Below are 27565 nucleotides of genomic sequence, written 5' to 3'. Positions count from 1 at the left end.
ATAATACTTTGTTTTATTTCTATTTTTGTTTCTTACCTCTTTGAGCCCTGAACAGTATTTTATTTATTGAAAGCATGTGAGAAGTTTAGAGGGGTAATGTTGGCTAAACTAACAGCTCATCTGAAATAAGATAAGTAGATAATATTCATAAGAGGCTGCAAAGAAAAGAGATGTAGAATAATGCATTGGTTAAATCGTTCAAAAATGTTGTATTTTATATGCTTACCATGTGTTTTTTATGTAAAATATGACTGAAATATATCATTATATGTTATAATAAAATGTTATTAACTTGAATAAATGTTCTTAGTTTCTTTAAACCACGGCTTCTGGGACATTTTTCCTTTAGTCTTCAGCAATCGCTCTGTAATCAAGGATCATCGACTCTTAAAACATACAAAAACCAAAGAAAAGGAAACAAACACTGAAATCAAACCCACGTGAACCAGGGGAGATTATTAAAAATGTAGAGTTTAATATATATATTTATTTCTGACATTCTGATAAGGATTGCAGGTAGGCTTCACAGTACACACTGTGTTCCACTTGATATGCTAAGCAGAGGAGGAAGGGGTGGGCATGGTGGGCTTGACAAGCGGCAGGTTTTCTTTGTACACTAGTAGTGAAAGCAGAAGGAGGCAGTACATCCACAGGCAACATCTACTCCTCTACCGTATTGCTCAAAACCCCACAAAGGACCATTTGTTGTGATCCACATTCTCTAGAGTCCATCTTTACATTTCACCCCTCTTACAATCCCTAAAAAGACAGTGATTGACACAAAACGTGGATTATCAAAAGACTATCTAAGCGCATGCATGACACTTCTTCTTCAGATTTTCCTTTTTTCTCATTTCAAATGTAAACAAATTGAGCTTTACTTTTCGACCAAATACTTGGCGGTGAGGTGAGTCAGGAAATGTGGGTCTACAGTAGCTAAAATGCTTGATAAAACTATGTAACAGTGTACCATTTGGTGCAAAAGGTGGCTCTTGAAAATGGCTGTAAAGTTAATTTCAGAGCTGAAATTAGATATGTGATGAAATCATGACTTTTGGGAGAGGGTACAGATGTTTTTTTTTTTCTTTTTCGTTTTAGCAGCATAATCACACCTATAATGAATATGAATGCATGCTTTTAGGTGGCTGTAAATTCCAGTTATGACGCACAAAAGCACTGCAGTAATACTGCCCTGTACTGATAATATTACATGCCAACAGGCCCTAATTAACCTTCATCCAAACACAAGCGCTCATTTGCCTGTAAGTTATTACAAAATCAGGTAGCCTACAGTTTGAAATCTGAGTGAGTCACATTCAGTCTGCACAGAGAGAGATACCCCTGCCTCCTCGTATAAATGTATGGATCCAGCACAGAAAATAAAACCTCTAGTACACATTAATTATGCCTATAGTTCCAAAATAACAACCAGTGTGAGGGCACTTGCAATTGTTGTCATACAGTATAATCACCACAACTATCAATATAATTATCAACATCACCAAAATCTTCATAAACATAGTCCATTGAGAACACACACTGAGGCATACCATAGATCACTTTTGGAGAGAGGTTAATTGAACTTTGTCAGAAGTAAACTCACACATAACACAAACTTAAAAAAAATAAAAAATAAAAAAAATGCTTTGCAGTAAAATCAATGGCTTTTTTCTGCAGGTTTGGGGAGGGTGACTTTGACCACTTTTTGGACTGAGGTGGATCAGTAAACACTGTAATTGCACTTTAATTGACAAAATTATCGTCCTAAGACATTTTGTATGGAGTTAAAAAAAAAAAAAGTGACACTGCAGCATCTGTTGTCTGATGGATTCAAAATTCCTCTGATTAATTGTCTGTGGCGAGAATAGCAACAAAGGACAACAACGTTTTCAACTTTAGAGGTGTGTCAGATTTGCTTTTCTAATTGAATGAGCACATTTTTTCTTTGCTATAATCAGTCCATCAATACAGGCTTAGGGATACATTTATCCTCAGAGTAAGTTAATCAAATGGTCCAAGGGAGCTCTAATTATTTACACAGGAATCGATTAAATAACTGATTAAGAAGGACAAAAGTAGGGAACTGGTGTGCAACTCATTACTGCTCTGGCAATTTTGAAGTCAAAGCTCAGGAGACACAATTAGAAAGACTGATTTCTAGCAGAAATAACATTCTGCATTTCTACTGCAGCATCGTTGTAACCTGGTGTTAAAGTGAAACATCATGGATCTACAGTAAACCTGTTCATTGTGTGCGGGGACAAAAATAACATCAAAATTTTCATCATTACATTTTCTACACATGATAAATATCAGCACATATATTATCATTATATATATTCAAGATATGCATTTTACATATACTTTTCCTCTCATTTATATACATCAATTTATGTACAGTCTTTGTATTTACACTAGGGGTCAAAGGTCACTGAACCTGAAGCACTTGAAACAAGGTTAAGGGAGAGAATCATACAAACCTAAAGGCAGTGTAGTCATCCATCCATTATCAGCAAACTGTAACAGCACACAGGTGGTCTAAATTTACTCTCCAAGGACGACAACGACAGAAACACTCACACGAAATAAAACACTGGCGTTCTGAGGCCCTTGATCCGAAGCAGTTTGTTCGTACTGGCTTGTCATGCAAACACGTCGCGGTGCTTTCTTCAAAACGGAATAAGAGATGCAAGTTCAAAAAATGTAATTTACAGTAACATTCTTCTCATACTGTGCTGGTATAAAGTGAGTCAAAGTGAGCTGACCTGCATGTAGGTAAACGTCAGATAAAGAACTACAGCTGTAATATGTGACAGCAGAGGGGAAGTAAAGACTGGGAGTGACAGTAAGAATTAAACTGCATTAAATGTTCCATCCTGCGTGCCAAACCTGTCTCTAGGGCTCAGCATTTTCCTAATGTGCACAAAGCTTGAATACCCTGTGAGCAATATAAGACTACTCTCTCACTCTGCCTCTCGAAGTCACCCTGAGGATGGGCTTTGCTCCTAACCACGTCAGGCTCTGAGTTTCCCTAACCAAAAAGTTCTACGACTATCATATTGCAATTTGATTGCATGTTCTAATAAGGCAAAAAAGAAACTGAGAAAGTCACAGAAATACAGACCACTGCATCAAACAACAAAGATGAACAAAGCAGAGCAAAAAAAAAAGAGAAAACAATTAAAAAATAGTTTAATGTAATACTCATCTATATTCCAGTCTTTCCTCCTAAAGGCAACTGTTCCTCCACTATGGCATTTTGGTGTTTTTTTTTTTTTTAAGTCACATTTATGTACTAGCGAGCAATTGTAAGAGATGAGTTTCTTTGCAGCCTGCAGCAGATGTGTTCGAGTTCTGGTTTCAGGTGGGCATTGGTGAGGCCAATGTGTGTTTCCATCGGGCCTTGGTGGCGACAGTTAAGAGTATGTACAGCCATAGGGGTGCTGGTAAGCTGTGATGCCTTAGGGTCATAGGTCATAGAGTGGTGCTCTGGGGCTCCTCCTCAGGCACAGCGTCCCCCTCTGGAGAGTCTGTCACTGCCACGGACCTCCTGCAAGGGGCACCGCTGAACTCATCGATGAGGCTGTCCAGATTGACATTGATGGAGGGGATTTCATAATTGAAGATATCTAATGGCGAGCATGGTGGGAAAGGTGAGTGTGATGAGCAGAATGGTGGAAATGGTGATGATGAGCAAGAGGAGGAGGAGAAGAAGGCATATGATGGTGATAATGAGGTGTAAAAAACGGAAGAGAGCAGAAATAATATTAATCTTTTTGAGTCTGAACTCATGGTAAGTGGCATATGATGTCTTCCCTGATTGAAATAATCAGTAGATTACATGTGCTTCACATTCTACACAGGGATGTTTTCAGTGTGCTGCTGGTCACACCTGAACAAAGTTAGCGACTAGCATGGTATGTCACAGCTTTTTGTGTCTTTTGAGACAACAACAACAGATATTTTGTCAGATAAAATACAATAACAGGTCAAAATGACTGCACAATGACACATTACTGTACACGGTTACAACAATGGCCAGATAAACCAACACAGAGGCAACAAGATGTGTGTGGAACTCTGTGGAAAAATGGCACCAAGACACCAAGTGGGCTTGAAGTAACAATGGCGATCTCATGAGGACCGGATACACTATTTGCTTGAAATACTCTAAAGTGCTGCTGCATTTACTGGAAGCAGCAGGTCCAAGAAGAGACTGATGACTACTCCTGTGTAGGAATGAGATGGAGCGTGGCAGTGTAGTAAGAGGGAGCAGAGGTTATAAAAAGCGATGAACCTGCCAAAGGAGGGACGGGGGTTACCTGTGCCCCCCTGATACCGGTGGCAGGCGCGTTAGAGGGGGATGTCCATTGGCATAGGGCTGGAAATGGGGAACAAAAGGAAGGGGAGGGGGGGCTTTAAGATGGACCTTTGTAAGCGACGGCGTCTGCAATGTGAGCGCAGTGTGGTGCACTCTGGGAAGTCCTTAAGCCATGCAGTGTCGGTTGAACCACAACACCATGCAAAGAGTCAATAATGCCAACCCGCTAAGAGGAAATAGGGAAAATGTTCTGATCGAGAGCTACTGGTCGGTATGTTTGAGGCAGGCTGCAGGAGACCCCAGAGGCAGCCACAGCACGAGGCCAGGCAGTGAGATGGAGCGCATGGGGCGGGGACGGTCTGGCTTACCCTAAATGTCCCCCTCACACTTAGCCCACACTGAATCCCTGGCCTCACACAGCTGCAAGGTACACAATAGTAGCAGGGGGAACAAGAGAATGATAAATATAACAAAGTGACAGAGTGATTGGTATATAATGACAGAACACCTCATCATCAGAACATCATACTGTGGATATAATGTGGGCTTTGCCTGGCTAGGTTTCCGCGCCTGCTACGCAGTAAGAGAGACTGGACTGGTGTGAACTGTGTAAGCCTCTGACCTACCTCTGCCGAGTGAGGGTCTGGGTAACACAGATAAACAGAGAGCACATGATGAATCTAATGGCAACTTCCATACAAGCAGGACGAGCTATGCTTCTCTGATGTTTCCACACATTACCCAGAAACATCATCACATAACACAAGCAATGAGTACATAGGTCAGGAGATTTGCTCACTACAGTAGCACAAAAAAAAGCTAAATATTTACATCGCATCATTCTCAGGCATCTGTGTCTAAAAGGCAACTTTTATTCATTCAGACATTCGTTTGGGAACAGTCAGTAAAGGGGAGTGGGATCTTTTGCGTCTACAGTGTCCTACAGAGTCCTACACTCGTCCACCGTCTCCATTGGACAGAGCCACAGCGAGTCTGAGAGAGGGCCGCTGCAGCCCCACCTGTGGTGGCGGCGGTGGGGGTGTTGTTGCCAAGGGGTGGTGTTTACCTGTAGACATGCTCTCCCCAGGAGACAGTCCATCCAGGAGGCCCTGCTCCAGGGGCTGCGGAACTGGGGCCACGGCCGGGCCAGTGAGCCCCGGGGGGGCTGTGGGCGGCTGAGGAGGGGGCAGGCTGGGTCTCTGCCTGGGCTTAGGGGCGGGCCGCGACTTGGTGAGCGTTCCGGTCAGGGAGGGCGGGGACGAAAGGGAGTGGGGCGCACCCAGTGGGGTCTGCCCAGGAGAGGATGGGGGCACTTGCCCTGGAGGGCAGGCCAGTCCATAAGGGGAGGGTGTGCTAGGAGGTGTGGGAGACAGGCTGACCGGTGACGGCTGACCTGTGGACTGATCGGACATCCCGCCAGACTGGCCGTAAGGGACCTTGGGAGGCACAGGAGCCAACTTCTTGGAACCTGCAAACACAGAACACAGTCAATTACTGTCTGCTGTTAGAATAAAAATACGCCTCTTAAAGTGACGCAAGCTGACGTAAGATCCGTGCTGACCTTTGCGCAGGGTGTGTGGACTGTGCTCTGTGGAGTGGGGGGACTGGCTGCTGCTCTGAGGACTACTGCTGGGGGGGACTGTTGGACCTGCCACCTGGATGGCTTTGTGTCCAATGACAGGGGAGAGCTCTTTACTCTTCAATGAACTGAAAAAGACAGGCAGACATTAGTGTTTGAATGGTATCAGACACAACCTGTATATGAGATATGTCAGCATATCTCATGTACATCACGTCAGTGCCACGACATCATCATCATCATCATCATCATCATCATCATCATCATCATCATCATCATCATCATGACTTATGAGTGTTTCACTACGTTTCATTTCACTGTTACCAACATTGCTACCATTTCTGAAACCCAGAAAATGATGTCGAGTGAGGCTACAGACCAAACAGCGTCGCATCTTTTTCAAAAGCCCCAAATATGTCAGAGTTATAAGAAGAATTGCACAGTTCAGCTTTATTAGAATGAAAAAGGAGGTCGAAAAAGCTTCCAAGAGTGTTTTCACAACACCAATAAGTTGGACATAATTTTCAAAGGTGAGTCATGTTGTAATCTGAGTTATAAAAATACAAAAACTTCAAATTCCTCTCATTTCTGTCGAAACAGCAACTTATAGTGATCCAAAAAGAAATGAATGACAATGATATATCAAGTTCAAAATGCCAGTGAAGAATTCTTTCCAGCGTTAGTAAACACATGGTGCACATTTTGTGTTGTAATTCACTGTCACTGTAAAAGAGTGCGTGCTCTCAATGGCCTTCCCTGTTTGATAAATAAAGGTGAAGGTAATATAATATAATAATATATAATAATATGCAATGTATATATTTATCCGGCAACAAATAGAAGGAAGTAGTAATAATGCTTCTTTGGGCAGAAAGTCATTAAATGGTTCAGTATATTCTGTTTATCTTTTTATTACAGCGCAGAGAGCAGTGACAATGCACAGAAAATAGACTTGAAACTCAGAAAACATCTTTAGCAATTAACGTAGCTATACATTTCTAGGTAAACTGTATGAGCCGGCAACAAACGTGATTGATTATGATTTTTATTAATAATACTGATTTTACTTGCTGATCTTCTGTGATAGTGCCCAAATCCCTACATATATTTATTAAGATTAACATGATGTTAAAATCATGTTACAAGACACCAGAAATGGGAATAAAATTTAACATAGTCATTTTTCTTTCACTGCTTTTTAATTTTAAAACACAATCATTGTATTTTAAATTACTGCACACCTTTCTCACTCTAGAATTACATGAACAGCTATAATTAATACGGGTACACTCAATAATATAGACCGGTACAGTTGCTAAACTCATGAACTCACATCCACAAAGAGCGACCATGTACAGAAGTGTCGTAGCCACATTTTAGATTAAGTGACATCAAATTAACTGCAATCTCTTGGAGTCCCTTTGAGCTGCCTGTTCCCAGAAATAAGCCATCTGAATGGGAAGTCATGGAAATACCAAATCACAAGAAGGAAGGTTATTAAGCGAGCTTGTTCTGACCGCTGACAAAGATTTGCTGTAATGATTCACGCTGTGCTGTGTGGTTGTAACACAGAAGACTTATGAGTCAGGAAACTGCCACAGTCACTCGGTATGAACTCAGCAATTTGGGTCAAGCTGGAAAATGCTTATACTGTAAGAAGATATTCTATACTGCAGCTTAACAGAATATAATACTCCATATGTACTCCATTATTAAGCCTGGAAATCTTTAATTCCTCAAAAACATGTTTTCCTTCTGCTGGTTAGTAAAAAACTGCTGCAAACTGTAGAATAAATACATTCATATGCTATTTGATAGCCATATGCAGCTTTGTCCATGTATTTATCATCTACTCAATACCAGCATGAAACCGAGCGCTATATAAGCCAGTAACATCCTTAGTTGCTAGGCAACCCCCATAAGAGGCATCCCCGGACAACCTGAATGTTACAGAATCTGAGGTATGTAATTTGAAGAGGGAGGAAAAAGAAAAAAGCAAAAAGAAAACATGAGCCAGCGAGCTAGAGGAGAGGAGAGATACAGCTGCCACTCTGTGCGTCCACAGTGGCCGTGGGTGTGTTGTATTTACCTAGTCAGCCTGGGGGGTCCTCTCTCTCGGACACACGGACAGGCAGCCCACGGCGGGGGCGGGGGCGCGGACGAAGGGAGGCTAGGGGGGTTGCCAAGGGACTGGTCGTGGCGGGTTAGTACCAAAGGGGTTTTGATGTAGAGTGGTGAAGCGTTAGTGTCTGGTGGGGGAGCATGCGACATGTCACCTGGCGGGCTGTGCTTGGGGAAGTGCAGACAGCTGGGTTTGGGGTTTGAATTGATGTCAAGCGAGGAGGAGGAGGAGGAAGAAGAGGAGGAGGGGGGCGGGACCGGGGGAGTGAAGCCAGACCAGCGCAGGGGGGGCGGGGGTGAGCCAGGGGGCTGGGACTCTGGACCCGGTGCCACGGGGCGAGCGCATGGTGGGGGCTTGGGATAGAAGTGGTGGGGGGCAGTGTGGCACGAAGAGGTGGGGTAAGGGGGGGGTGGCCGGTCCTCCCCTGGGGGTGGGTGGGCATGAGAGGTGTCCGGCCGATTGGGCGACACGTTGTCTGAGCTGTAGATATTAAGAAAATAGACAGCACAAAAGAAACAGCTCTAGTGATTGAACAGGGAGACGCATTGGAGCGATATAGGATAAGCTGTTTGGATGATCAGGGTGTTAGTTGGTCCGTAGCCAAAAACAGAAGGAAAAAAAAAAGCATTTTAGGGTGGGTGGTGGTCACCAAGCTAAGCACACACTCAGCTTAGTGCAAATACAAAGACAAGCAGAAAGAAACAGCAAAGGAAAAGAATACAGTGTGTAGGACTCCCTCTGTGATCAGCTTGTGTCTGCACACTGCATGGAGCTGTGAGGATCTGTCTCTGGAGTCAAAGTTACCATATTATCAAGCTGAGCTGATGACTGAATATCTCCCCTCTGCTGCATATGGAAACCCTATCCTCCATTACCCGACAATGTATGAGTTGTTTGCATTGCAGGTCCTGCAGTCAGCCCAGGGCAGCGTGAAACAGACACAAAACCCTTTCATCGGCTGAAAGAGCCACAGGAGAGGAGGGGAAAGCCAGCCAAGCCAGAAGCCATATTATCTCTTGCCTGCCACACAGGCAGAGCCAGCGACCATGAGGTGATTATTCAGGTGTTTAACTATGATAATCATATGAAAAAATGGGGAAATCAGTCTGAGCGTCAACAGAAAAGGAAATAAGTCACGACCAAAGCTGAGAAAGCCAAGCCACAACAATGGGAAATTGGAATTATTAGCATGCTCGCAAAAGACTTGTGGATTGGAGCTTAGTGCACAAAGTGTACATAAACAAAACTTCCACACAGTAATTGGACTAAAACCCTTAGAGTCAAAAAAAATTCATTATCCTTTTGAAAATTCTACCCAGTGACATCAACCTGACAAACCACAGGGAGAACTGAAGAAGTGTGGAGAGCGAGAAACCATAACAACAGAATGAGACATGAGGGTGTTGACAGAGGACACTAAAAACAAAAAAAATGGTGGTTAACACAGCCAAGGATCTTGATCACACAGAGCTCAGGATGTTAATGACGGTGATGATGATGGCGATGGCAGTAAAAATGAATAGGAGTGGATCCGTGGGGAAGAGGGGGACAGCGCCTCCACTGCGACTTACCAAACCCTTTCTCCAGGCGGCGGTGTCGCGGACGGAGAGGTGGCGAGCTCTCCGGGTTGCTCGGGGATGAGCGTGTCTGCAGGAGAGCCGGGGCCTTGCATGCCCGGAGGGGTGGAGGAGGCCTTACGCGCTAGCGTGGCTGAACCCTTACGAGACACCCAAGAGGTATCCATTACCCGGACGCCCATACTGGAGACAAACACACACACACACACACACACGGAGTCATATATGATGACCAGGAAAGAGGCGAGAGGGGGTGGTGAGGAAAGAAGTGGGGAAAAAGGCGTACCTTTGTATCTTCCTAATGCTGCGTTAGTAGGGGAAAGAGAGGCAAAAGGGATATGAGGTCAGAAGTAATGCAGGCATGGTTCACAATCACAGACTAAAACCACTCAGTCACTCAGTATACTGTGAATGATGGAGAGGAGCAGAAAAGATGTTGGAAGGTAAGAGGGTGAGGTGAGAGCATGTCTGGTCAAATAACTAACCTGCACTTTTCTACGGATTATTAAAGGCTTGTTTTTTTGAATCAAAACCTCTTTGGTCATAGAAATGCAGCTTTTTCCGAAGATACTAATTAGTTTAAATAGATACAGTAAAAGCTAATGCTAATGTCACCCCATATTGATAGTTACTGATCAAGGGATTTTTGCGTGACAGCTGATAAAATATGAAAACATGTAATTTATGTAAGTATAATAACTTGCGTGTTAAATGGGTTGGATATTTGGTTCATTTGCACACATCCCTTCAAGCTGTATATGTAGTATGAAGTCATTATGCAGTCCCATTTTATCTCTCACTAACATCTAGTGTAAGTGGAGTGACAGGCAACACCGACGCTAAATTTAGACATTTATTATACATGCAGCAATTTTATTCATATATCCCACATACTTCAAGCAAAATATGAGACTTTTATCACCAAATGAGAGCCTCATTACAGAGATTTTTCTGCAAATTTGGATGCAAAACACATGGATATCATGTTATACTGTATGCAAGCCCCTTTAAAAGGTGAATTCAAGAAGGTACTGTATGTAAATATCGAGAAAATGCCCTAAGAGCCCAGACTGGTAATGAGATGAGGGTATTTTGGTGAAGGCATCGGTTTTTAATTCTCTGCCAGTGTTTTTCCACCGGCTGGATGAATGACTCAGGCCAGGTGACGTGCTAGCCAGACTGTGAGGGAGGAGCTGGGTGTGGGAGGATGAGAAGCCCTGGAGAAATATTTCCTGACAAAAAGAAAAAAAAAGACATCACCAGCAGCCCTCCATCAGAGAGCCGCTGCCACAGACAGAGACAATGCCACTCAAGGCAATCCAGCCCCATGTATTCAAATCAGACCAGTGCTCAGCCTCCTCTTCTCCTGATCTATAGAGATGACAGGGGATGTTGCTGTGTGTGCAGGAGTTATTGACAGGTGAGATATACGGTGCAACCCTTTCTGTGGCATATGGATGCATTTGACTCACTGGAGCGGACAACTTTAGATTACAGGATGCGTAAATACTCCACCAAGGTAATGGATTTTTTAATGTGCATGTGTTGCTGGCCTCAAATGTAAGAATTAAATATCAGATGCCTGGGAGGAGGCGTGGGTGGAAAGAGAGAAAGAGAGTGAGAGAGTGAGAGGTGGGCAGCAGAAGGATGCGCTTGGCATCATACCCATCCTTCTTGTAAAACTCCAGCATCATGTTGTCAGTGGCGACGCTCAGTGGGCGTCGGCTCTGGTCGTGCTGCTGCTTGCGCTCAGATTGGTCCATGTCTGGTGAGGGCATGGAGCTGTAGTTGGAGTTGTGGTTGGTGTGGATCGGGCTGCCATAGCTGCCTGTCAAGTTGAACTCAATCTCTGAGGGAGGAGCGGAAACAGCATCAGCATACAGTATACTGATGTTACAGCGGTGGTTACAGTGGTGTAACTACCAGCTTTGAGAACGGGAGTTACAGTATCGAGCTAAGATAGATAAAATGCTGATATTCCTACATACCAAACACTATTACAATGGTTTCATTTATTGTAGACATTAGCTTTGTTGCATCCTTTTACTTCACTGCGTAACAAAATCTATAAAAATAGTTTTTTTTTATAGTTGTGCAGACAGGAACTCATTTATTACAGCAAATGACGTGACACATCCTGTAAACAGCAAATGCAGCACAAACCGCTGCCCGAAGTCGTGCGTAACATGATGCTGCAGTTTCAAAGTCAACATGCTTAGATATCATGATGCTGAGTGAAAAGAGACGAAAATCACAATGATCTGAAGACTTCTTCTGGTGTTGATACATGTGAACGTATAGAAGTTTACCCTCACAACCGCTTTGATGTGTTTATTTGCGCAAACTTTTGGGTCATAATCCCCAAATTCCATTATAATAATGATAGATGCTCAATAAAATTCGATATGGCGCCCAGCCTGGCTACAATATTACATACACAGTATGTAAGCCCCACCTCCAGGGAAGAACCAGTCAGCATGCTGGATAATGGGCTCAATGATGCCAACAATCTGCAGGGACATGGTGGTCATCATCTCCGTCATGTTCCTGGACAGAAGAGAAATAACTGAACTACAGTATAATCCTCATGTGATAAGTCATATGTGTGTATAACAGTTAGATACATACGGTTCAGTGTGTGTCCAAAGCAAGTTAGGTCCGAGAACAATCGCCATGTTACCGGGAGTCATCTTGTTCGCGTCTTGGTACTCGCTCAGCTTGGCTAAGAATTTGATTAGATATCTGCGGGATTTAAATAAAAGTGCATTACAATCTTAAGTTAAGTTGTTGAGCCACGTAGTGCAAATCACAGGACAGAAAATCAGGGAAAGTGACTGACCTGAAATTGTTCAAGTTGTCTGTGGGGAGTTTTTCACATGCTGCCATTAATGCTTGTAGTCTCTTGTCCATATCTTGAATGCTGGGGAAATAAAAAAAAAAAATCATTACAGTTTGCAGTTGCTCCGCTATGCACTAAATGTCACCATTTTTCATTTTGGCAGTTTAGACCCCCTAAATAAATACTTTGGACTATTTTCTGTTTTTCATTGTGGCCAATGGCATAATGCAAGAAAATGCTTTTAATAAGAAAACAGCAACTCACTTGGAGGCTTGAATCCATTCATCATAAAGTTCAGTGGTCATCAGTGGCTCAGGGAGCTCACGGAGGTATGATTTCAGAGCCCCTTTGGGTGAGAAAAACAGGGAGTAAACACTGGTGAGCTCTTCTGGAGCAGGGGAGGGTTGTTTTCTCTCTTCACAGCACTGCTGAGGCCACGGTCCATATCTCCACTCCCCTCCAGCAGGCCCTTGCAGCTCGTGCAGCTGCCAGATTCAGATTGCTCAACACAGATTTCATGCTAATGTGTGAAACGGACAGCAGTATCAGAACAAAAAGCCTTCAGGAGAAGAGCGCTGAGGGCAGAGCTGATGACGGCTGCTCGGTGGCTGCTGTGCTCGCCCAGACAACCACATTTTCTGCCAACTAGGTGCAAAATCCATCTAAAAACTTTTGTTCAGCACATGTGACCTTTCCACATTATAAAAAATGCCTTTAACATCGATGTATTTTATTGTTTTTTTCCCTGACTTACAATGATAGTGTGTAGGGGTTGTTGTTATGGAAATGGCTTTGAACAAGGCATTTGCGTGGGTGTAGTTCACCTGCGATGGCGTGTGGGTCGGAGGAGTACTCCTGCACATCCAGAACTCCGCAGTCCAGGGACGCTTTCAGCTTCTTCAACTTGGAGGCTGACGGAGCCACTCTGAAGAGCCCCTGCAGCCCACACACAGGAAATACATAATCATGTGTAATTATCAGATCTAACGTGACCTGGGCATAAATGCTGGACAGTAGTCACAGCCTCGATCACTGTGCACTTGACATCGGTTGAATAACACAGAAACATACTGGTGGTTTTACACGTTTCAGTACATTAACTACAAAACATGTAGGCTGTGTTTATATTATCGTTATATTACCATGAGATTTGACAAATACAATAAACAAATAAAAACATTAAAAAGATGATCTCAGCCACCACACTGTTCATATTACTGGACATTAACATCACACAAACAACGTTGCTTCCTGCTGCAAAGATGCTGCTACTTGTCTTTGTTCTCTCTTTGCTAAATTCAATTTAATTTTAATCTAAAGGTCAAGAAGATAAGAGCCAATTTAAGCTCCTGAGTCTTTCCAGTCGGACAAGGTAAGATAACATCAGGTTTTGTCAATTACACTCAAAAAACAGAACAAATGTGTTTTTTTTTAACTGATATTGGCACATATGAATGACCTTTCCATTCGTGTGTGTATGTGAACACTTACAGTGTGTGTGTGTGTGTGTTCGCCTACATGTCTGATGGTGTGTGATTTTTTGCAAGGATAAGCAGGATAAGGAGAAGTTTAAGAAGCAGGTGTGCCTTTCATTGCACAAACAAATATATACATATTAGCCTACAGCTGAAATGCCTTAGTGATGTGTCTGTGTGTGTGCGTGTGTGTGTGTGTGTGTGTGTGTGCCCTCTACCTCCTCTTGCATGCCACACTCTAACAGCATGGTGACACAAGCTTCGATGGGGAAGGCAATCTCTCTCCCACTAATATTCAGGTGTTCCTCCAGAGACTTGCCAAACGACGGCTTCTCCACCCACGCCTCTGCAACACAAAACAGCCCGAATGACACACAGACACAAACAAACCTGTGCACCTCAGCCGCATCTCCTCCTCCTGGACAGCGTCAGACCGACGACTGCACATAAAGTTTGGAGACACTATTTGTGAGAAGCTTTACTGACATTATTATTTATGAGGGGAATGTGATGTTTGAGCCCTCTGTTTGATTTAGCACTTGTGAAGTAGCCATTGCTTAAATGTGAAGGTGGATAATAATAGCTTAAGGAGATTGTTATGTGACACATCAGGGCTATTAACTCTGTCACATCTCACCTTGATATTGCTTCACATGCAGAACTGGAGCGGATCACTGCACACACGCACGCACGCACGCACGCACGCACGCACGCACGCACGCACGCACGCACGCACGCACGCACGCACGCACGCACACACAGACTCACCTTGGTGAGCTTTAATCTGGGGCAGGATACTGTGAAGAATCTCTAATGACTTCCTGTGATATTCTGCCTGTGTTTCTATCAGCTATAGACAGCAGGAGAAGAGAGCGTATAAGTGTGTGTCATATGATGAAGCCATTAAATCATCTATGCTTACTGTGACCTGTGCTAATACGGGAAAAAACAACTTCATTTGCAGAAAATAAAAAGAAATATAAAATCCATAATGTATTTTCCCACTGGGACTACATCTTTGAAGATAAATATATATAAGTATACTTACTGTCTGGAAGTAGTTTGCATAGTCTATTTCTTTGGCCACAAAACTGTACATATCTGCTGACAGCTGATCCTGAAACAGAAAGTAGAGAGCCCCCATCCCATTAGAAATGATCTCACCTACATGTAACTGTAACATCACCCTGCCATTGTGGTCCATTTGTGTCTGATACATGCACGAGGGATATAAATCAAATGGAGAATGGAGAGGGAATAATATAGAAGTGGCTCTGATTGGTCACTCACTCTACAAATCTCCATCCGATTGGCTGCCTCCTCCATCTCCTCTCTCAGAGACTCGGACTTGGCACCGGGCTGCAGCGTGCTCGGGTGACTGGACGACTTGGATGACTGCTGATATCTATTGGCATGAGGGAAAACAAAATGGCCATTGCATCGGATACGTCGCGCTTCCTGCACAGACATTTCAAATCTGAGCTTTTATTTTAAAAATAAATGAACAAGAGCAGCTCTTAAACGTGGACGTGGCTTCACCTTGTCCTTGCGGAGTCCATGTCCAAGACAAGTTTAGCTAAGTGCTTCCTCTGTTTCTGGATGTTGGGAATGTCCACCTGCAAAGGAATATTAAGCGGAGGATTAAAGTCAGCTGAGAGAGTAAAAGTGCAGCACTTTTATGCAAATGAGGACCAGATTCAGCTCGTAATTTTATGTTAATGATATCAGAAATTCACAGCGTGACTGTTATGTCTTAACTGGTGCATTAAGTTACAGCAGTTCCGGCTTACCTCAGCAAGCACATAGAGAGGCTCCACCACATCCCTCTCTATCTGGAACTCAAACTGGATCAGCTCCTGGGCCAACTTCTCCTCTGTCTCCCCACACAGCTTCAGCATCTTCCTGTTTGGTGACAGCACAAAGTCACAGGCAATCAAAAGCAATTAAAATGCAGACAAGGGTAATGGGGACGGAGAGAATTCAATAGCCAAATCAATAATTAAAGATGGCTCTCTCTATGTGTGTGTATGCATGCTAGGGAAGTATGTGAGCCAAGGCCTGTTAAGTACAGTGACTCACCCCAGGAGAGAGTCATCCCCCAGCACTGCAGCCCCTTCTACCATACACTGTGCCAGGATCGTGAGCGGGAGTTTTTTCTGATAGTAGAGAGAAATAATACAGCTTCTGTGACATTCATACAAGATTATGAATAACGTTATGTTGCCTCATCACAGCGTTTCAGCATCTGAGAGAATGACGGATGCAGGTACTCACAGACGGTGACTTGACGGATCTCTTCTCCATATCAGTCCCCTGCTGCCCCTGCAGGCAGGCAGTCAGCTTCTTGTGAGTGCTGTGCGTCACCTGTTTGACCAGGTCCAGACGCTTCTCCACCTGGAGGAGCACACACACACATCAGACAGCTCTCAATACATCCACCTACACACATATTACCACAGAGAGAACACTGCTGCTGTCTTTGCAGTGCAGACTGGCAGCACCCAAGTTATCACTCAAAAGAAGCTGTTTAAAGCCGTCCTTCTCGGTTGTGCCATGTTGTGATGGACATTTCACGATGTGACAGTTGACAAACGTAATTGATTCATCAAAAGATTTTGGATAATGGGAATAATCATCAGTCGCAGACTCAGACTGAGCGTGTCCATGAGAAGTTGTAGGATGATCAAAGGAAAAAGAAAGAAGAAGAAACATCTCTGCAACAAAACCTGTTTAGTTTTCTGACCTTCTCTTTTTTTGTTGTTGTTCACATGAAACAACCACACTTTCACTGAACCGCACACAAACATAACCTGTGATGAGACCTTGCTTCCATCAGATCTCCATGGAGGCCAAACACAGCCATTATATTCACATTGTTTACACCTGTTAATATAACACAGTGCGAACACTGACAGGACAAACTGCTAAGAAACCATCAGGTAATCAAGGACCCATTTCACAGGTGCAGTGATTACCCTTCCTGCCTACACACACACACACACACACACACACACACACACACACACACACACACACACACACACACACACACACACATACACACACACACACACACACACACACACACACACACACACACACACACACACACACACACTTACACCACAGCTCACCTGTAGAAGGTCCTCACTTAACACCTCTGTTTTTTCTGCCCTGTGAAGATAAAAGCGTAAAACAGTTAGCATATCCAGGAGAGAAACGATTACACGTGAGCAGCACTGCACGTGTCTGTTTCTGTTGAATGTAACATGTCACTGAATGCAGGAAAAGACAGAACATTTCTTTTATGTATCCCCTATCAGGTCACTCAGCAAGCTAACCAGCCTGTGATGGTAAATACTACCGATGGGTTTTACACTGGAGCTCATGTTGACATGCTAGTTCCAATGATTTGAGGCGTTCTACAAGTCTCAAGTGTCAAAATGTATTTCACATCGGTGTGTCTTTGCCAAAATGTTTCACAGTTGTGAAATACTGCCAGCTGTCTTGCATTGCATGTAGACTCATTCACTGACTTCTTGCACATTATCAATGTGGCAGTGCTCCAAAATGGGAGGGCCACATCCATGCACCTGTCCCTTTGGAGTGATCATGTGAGAGCATGTGTTTGCGTGGCTGTCTCTCTGAGTCTTAGAAAATACATGAGATCAACGTATTCATTATCAGGGAAACTATTCAAGCTTTAAACTCGCTGGAGCGTTCTAACACTGCAACAAGCAGGATGGCAGCGACCGAAGGCCACTGATTCAAATATGCCAGTTCCCACTGAGGAGCATCACATCCCACTGTGAATCCAGCAGACTGGGGACTTAGCCAAAGACTGAAGGAAAGGGCAGAGCTGCACTGTCGCCGAAGAAGATAAAACTACTCATCCGCAGTACTGAATGAGCCATAAGCTCAGAAAAGAGCAAACCACTGGATATCATAAATACACGGTGTCAGCTCAGTTCAGACAGCTTATAAGTTTAGACTTAGGTCCTTTTTCATCAAGGAGATTTCCCAACAGAGCTCAATATGCCTTTATAATCTGTAAAGAAAAGTTAAACTAGGAAGATTGTCTCCTAGGAGCACAGACATTATATCATAGCAGTATATATTTAGGTTGTTTTTCCTTTAAACAATCATGGACACAACAATGCACACATCTAAAGCGACAATCCAGAACCTATCAGCACCACTTATCAGACTGGAGGATAACGTCTACTTCCTCATCATAAAGGGCTGCAGGCTGACAAGGGAGGGACTGCTTGGGCTGACAGTGTGACCTCCTAAACTGAGTCAAAACCAGACCTGCAGACCCCCCAGAAACCACCCAGTGGTGCACATACTCTCTTGGCACTTCCCCTTCCTGTCTGCACAGCGTCTTCCTGCTATTGTGCCCCAACCACGCCAATGCCAATGGCGAATAATAGGTTTTTTTTGTATCATTCATTTAAAAGCAGTATCTGAAATTATCTCACTGTTGACCAAGAGAATGGAAAAGACTGGGGTCTGTGCTCTATTATTCATCAGTCAGACAAAAATACATCATATCTAAAATGCTCTGTTCATGTACGGTGTCTTGTGGCTGGTCTAAAAATGGCCGAAAGAAAAATAGACTAGCATGCATGTGTTAAATGTTGACATGCAGTTGTGTGTACATGTTCCATACATTGTTGCCAATGACAGAAAGCTGAGCTTTAATGGTGCCAGTTATGAGCATCCCCGGGTCTCACTGCCAAGATGTGAGCATGGAGCCATGGGAACTGGGTCAAACCATGTACCAATGGATCTAATCACACTCAGCCTCTTGGAAAACTGCTCTGCTCACTGACCGAGGAGGAAAAATACAGGAAATGTGTGTGTGTGCATGATCGCCTAAGACGGAGAGAGAAAAATGATAGAGGAGCGAGAGATTTCTGGCATGATCTGTGAGGATAAGTGTGATCGCAGATTGCTGATTACGTGACAAAGGGAGACAAAAATAACCCAAGCAGTGCGCTAAAGTTTGGCTCGGTGTTGCTGCGACACTCTGGCAGCCTCCGAAAAATCTCTAAAAGACCTTGTAGACTACACCGTCACATGTATTCCATGCTAGCCTGGAGGTCTGCAATGCAGCTGTGGGTTCGTCACTGTTTATCTGGCCTCAGATTGGCCGTTCGAGGTGTCCCTTGGGATGATCTGGCAGCTTGAGGGACTCTAATAGGGGGCCTAGCAGCACAGATGGGACAGAGCTCCAGCAGTGACAGGGATGTGCAAAAGCTACTTCGCTAGTGGTTTGGCAGAGACCCTTTGATAACCTGTGAGAATCTCTCTGGCCTGGCTGCCTGAGTCAGGAGCTCCACTGATAAGCCATCAAACCCTCTCAACAAAATGACAGCTGCCTATGCTAGAATAGGGGGGGGGCATCTATCTATCTACCTCTATATCTCTGAGAGTGAGAGTGGTTTTCCTGAAGTTTTGACTGGACTGAGGGAACATAGATGCAGTGCAAGCACAAAGGGTGGATAAGGCACACAATCAGTTAGCTGAATTTGCTGTTTGAAACAATTAAGGGAATGAAAATTTAAACACAGACATCTGGCGTTCTCACTAACCACAACTGATGTGGCCACTATGACCTAGACTTCAAACAGATTGGAGCCTATCTTCAAAGACGGCAGACGGTCTTGTTCTTTGAGCTTGTTTGTTTTCAGACAGTGGTATTTCCTCTTAGGAAAGCAGCCTCATGCATAATGGGCCTGTGAGGACACAGAGGCAGAGTAGCATTGCGTAGGCTGGAGTACAGCGGGTATCGGAGGTCCTTGAACCTGATGTAAAGCCAACTCGCAGGAGATTTTGGAGGTAAGGAGGGAAATTCGTCTCAGCAAAGAGTGTGCAGAATGAGTCCAGGGAGGAAAGTAAACACGTGGGAGAGTTGGCAGCCATGTGGGCGGTGCGCGCATGCAGGGGGAGAGAGACATTGCCAGGTTTATGCCAACCATCTGCCACTTCGCAGGCATTCCTTTACCTGGAGCTGCTGATGACTTAATAAAAACATTCTCTCTCTCACACACACACACACACACACACACACACACACACACACACACACACACACACACACACACACACACACACACACACACACACGTGCACACACATCTAAAAATATATGGATAAATGAAAGTCAAAATGCTGAAATAACAAACAAATAATTTCAAAAGCTGACAAAACCTTGCTTGTTTCCTTGATGCATCAGTGAAAAAAGAACCACAAATATGTGCAATGCAAACATGGCTGACCACTGAATTAAAGGAAGATGAATTAGTTGAGACAATATTGACACAGAGAGATCAACTGCCTGACTTTGGATAAGTCCCTCTCCACCTCTGGTGGCAACATTAACAGAGTGCTGATAAGGAGGGTCTGAGGACGTCTGGGCTCTTGTATTTACAGCTGGCCAAGGAGAAATTTAGTTTTATTGTGCATATTTTCCCAGGGACTTTAGCCATTCCAAGACATTGCAATTCCATAAAGTTGGAACTAACATGTGTACTAAATACCCAGCTGACCGTTTCAGCTGCACATTCCACACAAAAATATGTCTTATATAATAAATATTTCTAACTAGAGATATGTTAATGTTGGAAACCCTCATGCTCAGCCCTCCAGCGCTGTGCATGGTTTATGAGAGCATGAATAATCCATGCTGACATAATCAAAATGAGAATAAAATAACTTCCGTCATCTTGAACATATTGCCTTGGTAGCTGGCCAACTGCCGACTGTAGCGCATTCAGTCCACAGGTGAGACTCTGGTCATGCTCTGGTCTTGCTCATTCTGCTGCTAGAATGGCTAAGAAAAGTGCTTACTCTGAGGCCTGGAAGAGCTGTGCTAGATGCTAGGTCCTGTGCTGCAAAGGGGGGGGTAGTGGAGCAGAATGGTGGCCCTGGGCCTCAGCAGGGCACCACATGGCCTGGAGCGCTGGCATGAGATCCACAGTCAGTCACACACACTCACACACAAACACACAGCAGCGTTCATGCTAGAGATGCTCCGTGAATATTTCTCCATTTAATGCTCTTTTTTTCCTCCAGACCTCTCCCGTGCTAACGCATCTAGAGGCCCACTCGGTTTCCTCCCAAATGACAAGGCGGAGGGCTGATGGGATACAAGGTTACTAAAACAGAAAAACCCACTTACTGTAGTTGTCCAGCAAACTAGGTCACAGTTCTGTTAAGTATGCAAGAATAACTGTGAGAGGAGTGTACACACACATGCACGCACGCACACACACACACACAAAACATGCACATGTCCAGAAAGGGAGTGAATGAGAGAGAGAGAGAGAGAGAGAGAGAGAGAGAGAGAGAGAGAGAGAGAGAGAGAGAGACCCTGCAGCATTCAGCAATGTTTCAGTGGAAACACAAGCAGTGAGTTATCTCTAATAACTTTATTTATGGTGAATAATCTCCACAAGAAGTACTCTGTTCTGTGACTTAACTGTGTTTTTGCGCTGACTGAGAAAACACACACACTGCACTTTAAATGATGCCAAATGTCCCGTAGAGAGCATCAAGTAGACAATGAAGCAACAAAGATCTATACTATACTTGCACCAAGCTATAAATGGAGATGTTGTCACAAGCGTTTTTTTTGTTAGCTCTAAAAAAATCTTTTCCACTATTTTGGAAAATTTGACATGTGGGATGGCAAAACCAGACAAATGTGATGAAACAGCTAATACCAAATGAGCGTTTCTAGGCAACCAGAGCAAATGAAAGATCTTGTACCATATAGAAAAGGGAGACGGAGAAACCTCTTCTATATTGAGAGCTGAATTCTACATGAAAAATAAGAAAGAGGTATAACAGGAAATTGTTATTTGCGGATTAGTGCTTCCTGTTTTGAACCTATTGACATTCCTGAATGGAAGGAAGTGGGCATGTTGATAGGGAGTCGCCCGTCTCCTTAGGACAACTTCGTTATTTCTAACAACAATGCCACTCTACCATAACTACTCTCACTTAATTATGGGGTTGTGTAAGAAGACACAACACAAACATCATGTAACTGCTTTTAACTAGATAGATTGTTTAGATTTACAAAGATATGGCCATAAGCCACAATTAATTGGAAAAAAGTTCCATCTGATCAACATAAATTTGACCTAATGATAAAGTGAATGCTTACAGTGAGTATGTGACAGAGCACTAATTCCTCTTATGGTACTGTCTTGTTCCTAAATGCCTCGCAGCTTGAACTGCATCTGATTCATGAGCTGCATTTCAGTCAGTCAGGCCCTGAGGTCACTTCCTGTTGGAGATGAGATCATGAGCAACAGACTGGGTCAACCCCCCCCCAACACCCGTGATACACCGTTACTGTGATCGAACTCGCTTTGATATGCAGCAGGTCCATATGGACAAAAAGCAAATCAAAGTGCAAGTGAGTGTCTGACCGAGCAGCCGTCTCCAGTGCTGCCCGTGTTGCTTCTTACGGGTGAGTTTGTAGTGAACCACAGCACAGGGGCTCTTTAAGAGGTTAGCCTTTTGTGGGAGGAACAGAAAGGAAAGAAACAACGCTTCTGTTCGATATTACATCATCTCTCTTTTGATGGCTGAAATGGCCCCTTGACAAAAGCTCTTTATCACTAACTCTACTCTGTAGTATGCTGTCTCTGAGAGGCACTGACGGGGTTATGGGAGGGTTATCAACATGGACGTCTAATACAAGCACCGAATGGCTCTATATGATCACATCTCTTACTTTCAATAAAGTGACACAATCTAGGACACAATTAATGACTCATTTCCGATGACTACTGCCTCAAAAGTACACGAAACTCTTGCCATCAAAGGGCCTTGACTTGTTCGTTAACATGCTGAGCGTAGTTTTTAGTCAAGATTTGACAATGTGTTGAAGAGCGGTGATTCAACTGCCCTGTGAAGGCCACTTGCTCTGAGATCTCCACCATGTTGTCCTCATCTGCAGAGCCAGCGAACCAAGGCGACGAGGTGGAGGAGGAGGACAGAGAGGAGAGGAGGAGATGCTGCATTAGCATGCAACAGGGTCGCCTCCTACATCTCATGTTACCTGTCAGCTACCATATGCTCTTCTAGAGTTACATTCCTGCAAAGAGGTGCACATGTGCTAATGCTGTGCAGAAATTTGTTTACAAGATTAACCTGTTCAGGCAGCACGCGCAGCATTTTCACTCCTTTTGTCAGCATTAAAAAGGAGTACTATAAGGACTAAAAAGTGCACACACATTAACATGCAAAGCTCTCACCAAAGTGCACACAAACACGCGCAGACACGTTTCATTAAGTTTGCCTTGTGTTCTTCATCCGTTCTGTATGTCTGACGACTATAAATTCTTTCTATGGACAGTTGTCTTTTGTCGCCGAAAATGTGAGAGGCCAGCAAGCTCATAGCAGTTCGCCTCCTGCATCAGATTGAAGAGAAAGAGGAACAGAGTACGAGCGGGACAATGTGGGGAGAGAGTGAGCATCTACAACTCATCTGCCAGCCCACAAATGGCTGCCATTTTCCGATAATTGCATCATGGAGTGGTGAGCAAAAGCCCACCCTAAAGGCATGAGCAGGAAGAATGCTATTACCATACACCAGCGGCACTGGTGAGCATCACCCAGGTGAGTGGTGCAGAGTGTGAAGGTGGGTGGGATTTGAGAAGGCAGCAGGAGGTTAGAGCTAGAGACAGTGGTGTCCTTTTCGACTTTAAAACGGTGAAAAAAAGGCTGCTTTCATGTCTTTCATGTGTGAAATCTGTGTGGCATCTTACACACGTGTATTACGGCTCTTTTACCAGACTGTCCTAGACCTAGATAGGGCAGTGACTTGGGAATAGAGAAATAGGTCAAGAGAAATAGAGGGTGGGAGCTGGCTGAACCAAAGTAATCTTTTCCTGGCGTGTTTGGTGTGTATGAGGGCATAAAATGTGTTTTCAATGAAGGCACATACTCGTAAATGTATCTTAACATCATGGAGAGGCTTTGCAAAAGACTGAGGCCTCAATTAAGTCTGAGTGACCAAAATTATGGGATATGTTAACAAAATGAGAACAAATTCAGGCATCATTTCTGACGCTCTGCAGAGCCGTGACACCCTTTTGTCTCTCCCACTGCACCACAACACGTTTCTTTTAGCTATAGAGTATGCATGGCTGCACATCCTCCAGTGTGAAGTCTTGCTCCACAGAGGTGATTGGTCAAACTGGCGATCACATGACATGGATCTCACCCAGGCGAGTGGCGGCAGCAGCAGCAGCAGCAGCGGCAGCAGCAGCAGCCTCGGAGAGCCAGAGGGATGCTGACACAGCACACCTGATCGCCAACCCCCCGCTGAAAAAGACCTTCAATCTCCCTCACATATAAGACACACTTAAAAAAAGACTCATGGAATCAGAAAGACTCACCATTACAGACATGATAATACATGCCAGAAAGAGGCGAGCAGATTAAAAATCTGCAGCTATAACAGCTTAACCGCTATCTCTGAACGAAGACACACTTCTGCTAATACACGCAGAGATTCTTGTCATCAAAGTCGTACAGTTTCCAGCATGACTGGTCGTCCTCTTGTGGATTTGTTGAGCTGGTTTGAAGAGACTGAGGACTAGTCAGCGGTCTTAACGGCTCCAGTGAGACTGCTGAGGTTCAGGAAGGTCAAACCAACAGAGTAACCCCGTTCCACTCTGAAGATGGGTGAAGCTCGAGTCAGCAGAATAGTATATCTGAAGCCTCGGTGAGTACAAGAATAAGCAAAACTATGATCTGTGAAATGTTCCTGATCTGCAAATTTCTTCCTGTCTTTGCAGGGTAACACTTGCACTGCGACAAGCAGCTACAAGGAGCACGAGAATTCATCTCACACGGCAAACCAGTGGAAAGAAAATGACAAGACAGCAAGAGTTTAAACCCAAAACCTCTCATTTTCAGTCAACATAGCACAGTTACTCTCCACAGAGTGTGTTCAGCAACCATTAAAATCCTGATACCGCTCTCCTCCTCGCAGAGAAGGAGCTCAAGTGTTACAGCTGCAGAACTGTGGCATGATGGGAATGTTCGGTGTGTGTGAATGTTTACATTAAGATGCCTCATTAATCTGCACACACACACTTGTCTGACCCCGCCCACTGATCCTGCACTTACACACCGTGGCATGTGTGTGTGTGTGTGTGTGTGCAAGGAAAGAGACCTGCAAAGCATCCGAACACACTCATTTCTCGTCTGCGGGTGGTTCTGTCAAGGGACATCATTGCCCTTCGTGCTAAAGATGCAAACAAAAGAAAGCTGGCCACATGCATGAACCGTGGCTCAACACAACACCCGTTCATCTCAATCAATAGTGGAGAAAGTGACTTCAAACACATGTCAAACAAGAACAGCATGCTGACCTTCAGAGAGCACATACTCCTCCAGATTGCTGTTTTTTCTTTAGCAACATAAAAGCACTTTTGATGGACAATTTCATCCAGTGCAGCTATGCTACCATGACTGTGTGCTCCATTCTTTGACATTGACGTTTCCCATCTGGTCCAGGGTGAGAGAGATGGCACACAGCTTTGACCATCCCTCTCTTTAAACCTCTCCCTGCATGATACAGCCAATGTTACTGTTCCTTCTTGATCTGATCCAAAGCTCAAATCAAATGTACCGCAAGCTGCCCTCGGAACGAGGCGATCGACGGTGGACGGCTGTGAGTTTATGCTCTTATTTGAGGGTTGTGAACTGTAGGTACCATTAGTGGCTGGCAGGGAGATTCAGGGAGGATGCTGGTGCTCATTATGGCTCTGAGTTGCAGGCAGAGCACCTCAGCAGGTTGCTGTTGCCGCTCTGAAGACAGACAGCAGCAGAGTGTGAGAAGAATATACCCACCACACCACCGGCATGCGCTACATGTGGGGAGTGCCTTCAACTGAGGCTGTGTAAGTGCACAAGCACACATACACAAGAAGGAAGACCAACCCTATCTTCTCTGCTCAGATGAAGGCCCACACACATTTCCAGAATCACACCCACACACACACACACACACACACACACACACACACACACACACACACACCCACACCCACACGCACGCACGCACGCACGCACGCACGCACACACACACGCACGCACGCACGCACGCACGCACGCACGCACGCACACACACACACACACACACACACACACACACACACTAATGAGTCACTCTCACACATGATTATAAAAAGACTGGAGCTGGAAAAAGCAGCAAGAACGGTGACAATGATAGCACAAACAGAGCCCGCAAGGTGTGTCTGCCACACACAGCCGCGCAATAATAATGACCCACACCTCCTGGCCCCGATCCCCCTCACCCCACCCCACCCCACCACCCCGTAGCGAGCAGAGAACACCTCCTGGCCCAGCGCTGCTTGACAAGCTGCTCAGCCTCCCTGTGACAGGGAGGGGAGTAGGCTGATAAACCCACAGGACTTGTAAAAGGTCACAAAGCATCTATTTCTGAAGGTAGGAGGGGATTTCAGAATCATCCAGGTGCAGGGCAAGTACAGGACATAGAGTACTGACAGGAGACGGATGGGAAATCCTCCATGTTAACATCTATAGTTTTCTTTTTTTTTTAGAACTATAGAGCAGGATGAAGCATCTTCTCTAAAAGGGGAATAATGGAATCTAATTATCCAAACAAAAAGTACGTCAGATAAAAGCTAGATGCGGAATGCGACCTTCAGGAATTCACCGACTTGATAACCCACGCCTAGGAGGTGCTTCCCACCTCACAGCTGATATTACTGCGTAATGAAAACATTGCGCCTCTCCCCCCCCCCCCCATTTTCCCTCACGTCGCAACCCACACCGCATCCGTCTGCATCACGTTCACCGACTGACAGGTTCTGTGACAAGAGGTGAATTTAATCAGACCGCAACTTCAACACAGCTGCGTGTGTTTCATTACACCAGAGGCGATACCCGGTCTTAAAGAGGGGTGGCCGCCTCCGTGTGATGGGCTGTGATACTGCGATTGTCTATATTTAATGTGTTTCCGTGGGCAGGTTGGACTGGGGCAATGCGCCTACACGCTGCCTCTGCGGTAGCCTCCTCCAATGGACATTACGCATAGGAGCACCAAAGGCGTTTTAAGCATGGAGTATTCTTTTGTTCTTCTGAATTAGTACGATTGCACTGACCATTGTCTATCCCACATATTCAGGGTAATAACAGAAGTCATATTTGCATGGATATGATTCACATCCTATTGGGGCCATACAGGGGGATTCTCTTCCCTTTGACTTGGCCCGGCGAGAATAGCGCACGGAGAGCGGTTTGCTTACCTTCCCACCGTTTGGTTGGCGAGCTGTCGCATCCGATTGAATTGCTTCTTCATCTTGTATTTTTTGCGTTAACACCTACAGGGGGAAATATTCCGCATTATTTCTCTCAATGTAACGGTCCGTGCTCCACAGTGGCGAAACTCAAAATCCAGTCTTCCATTTTTCCTTTCCCTCATCGCAAGCTGCCGACGCCGAACACGCATCCCACGATTACATATTTTCAAATGATATATTTTTTTTCTACATCTACATTTGCCCCACTGCCTGCGCAGGGATGCTGGACCAATTCACCGCGGCCACTCACAGGCAGAGCGCGACAGCAGTGAC

At 44.6% G+C, this 27565-nt stretch overlaps 1 protein-coding gene across 5 annotated transcripts; it reads right to left on the bottom strand.

Moving 5' to 3' along the window:
- Window positions 1–1096: 1096 nt before the first annotated feature.
- arhgap44a (Rho GTPase activating protein 44a) lies at window positions 1097–27565 on the bottom strand. 5 transcript variants are annotated; one of them, XM_070980755.1, is made up of 23 exons: window positions 27239–27565; window positions 17048–17087; window positions 16188–16307; window positions 15993–16069; window positions 15704–15815; window positions 15453–15529; window positions 15204–15318; window positions 14962–15030; window positions 14682–14763; window positions 14132–14259; window positions 13263–13374; window positions 12703–12784; window positions 12439–12519; window positions 12228–12341; window positions 12055–12146; window positions 11265–11448; window positions 9886–9903; window positions 9594–9782; window positions 7990–8502; window positions 5883–6028; window positions 5388–5789; window positions 4690–4741; window positions 1097–3629 (listed from the first exon to the last, which is right to left on the bottom strand). In XM_070980755.1, the coding sequence occupies exons 1-22, from the start codon at window positions 27289–27291 to the stop codon at window positions 4734–4736; spliced, it is 2814 nt and encodes a 937-aa protein (XP_070836856.1). In that variant the 5' UTR covers window positions 27292–27565; the 3' UTR covers window positions 1097–3629; window positions 4690–4733. The 5 variants fall into 5 exon arrangements, with proteins under 5 accessions (XP_070836856.1, XP_070836854.1, XP_070836857.1 ...); XM_070980753.1 differs by lacking the exon at window positions 4690–4741; XM_070980756.1 differs by lacking the exon at window positions 4690–4741 and having other exon boundaries at window positions 5715–5789.

This window comes from Chaetodon trifascialis, chromosome 15, assembly GCF_039877785.1.
Source record: "Chaetodon trifascialis isolate fChaTrf1 chromosome 15, fChaTrf1.hap1, whole genome shotgun sequence".
In the NCBI taxonomy this organism is placed as follows: domain Eukaryota; kingdom Metazoa; phylum Chordata; class Actinopteri; order Chaetodontiformes; family Chaetodontidae; genus Chaetodon; species Chaetodon trifascialis.
The sequence above is the reverse complement of the archived record's forward strand: the minus strand, read 5'-3'. Positions and strand labels throughout refer to the sequence as shown.

Coding starts and splice junctions, on each gene's coding strand:
- arhgap44a (XM_070980753.1), bottom strand. CDS start 27,291: ATGAAGAAGCAATTCAATCGGATGCGACAGCTCGCCAACCAAACGGTG. Junction 15,031..15,203: donor ATCGGATGGAGATTTGTAGA/GTGAGTGACCAA, acceptor TTTCTGTTTCAG/GATCAGCTGTCAGCAGATAT. Junction 11,449..12,054: donor TGACTGGTTCTTCCCTGGAG/GTGGGGCTTACA, acceptor CTCCTCCCTCAG/AGATTGAGTTCAACTTGACA.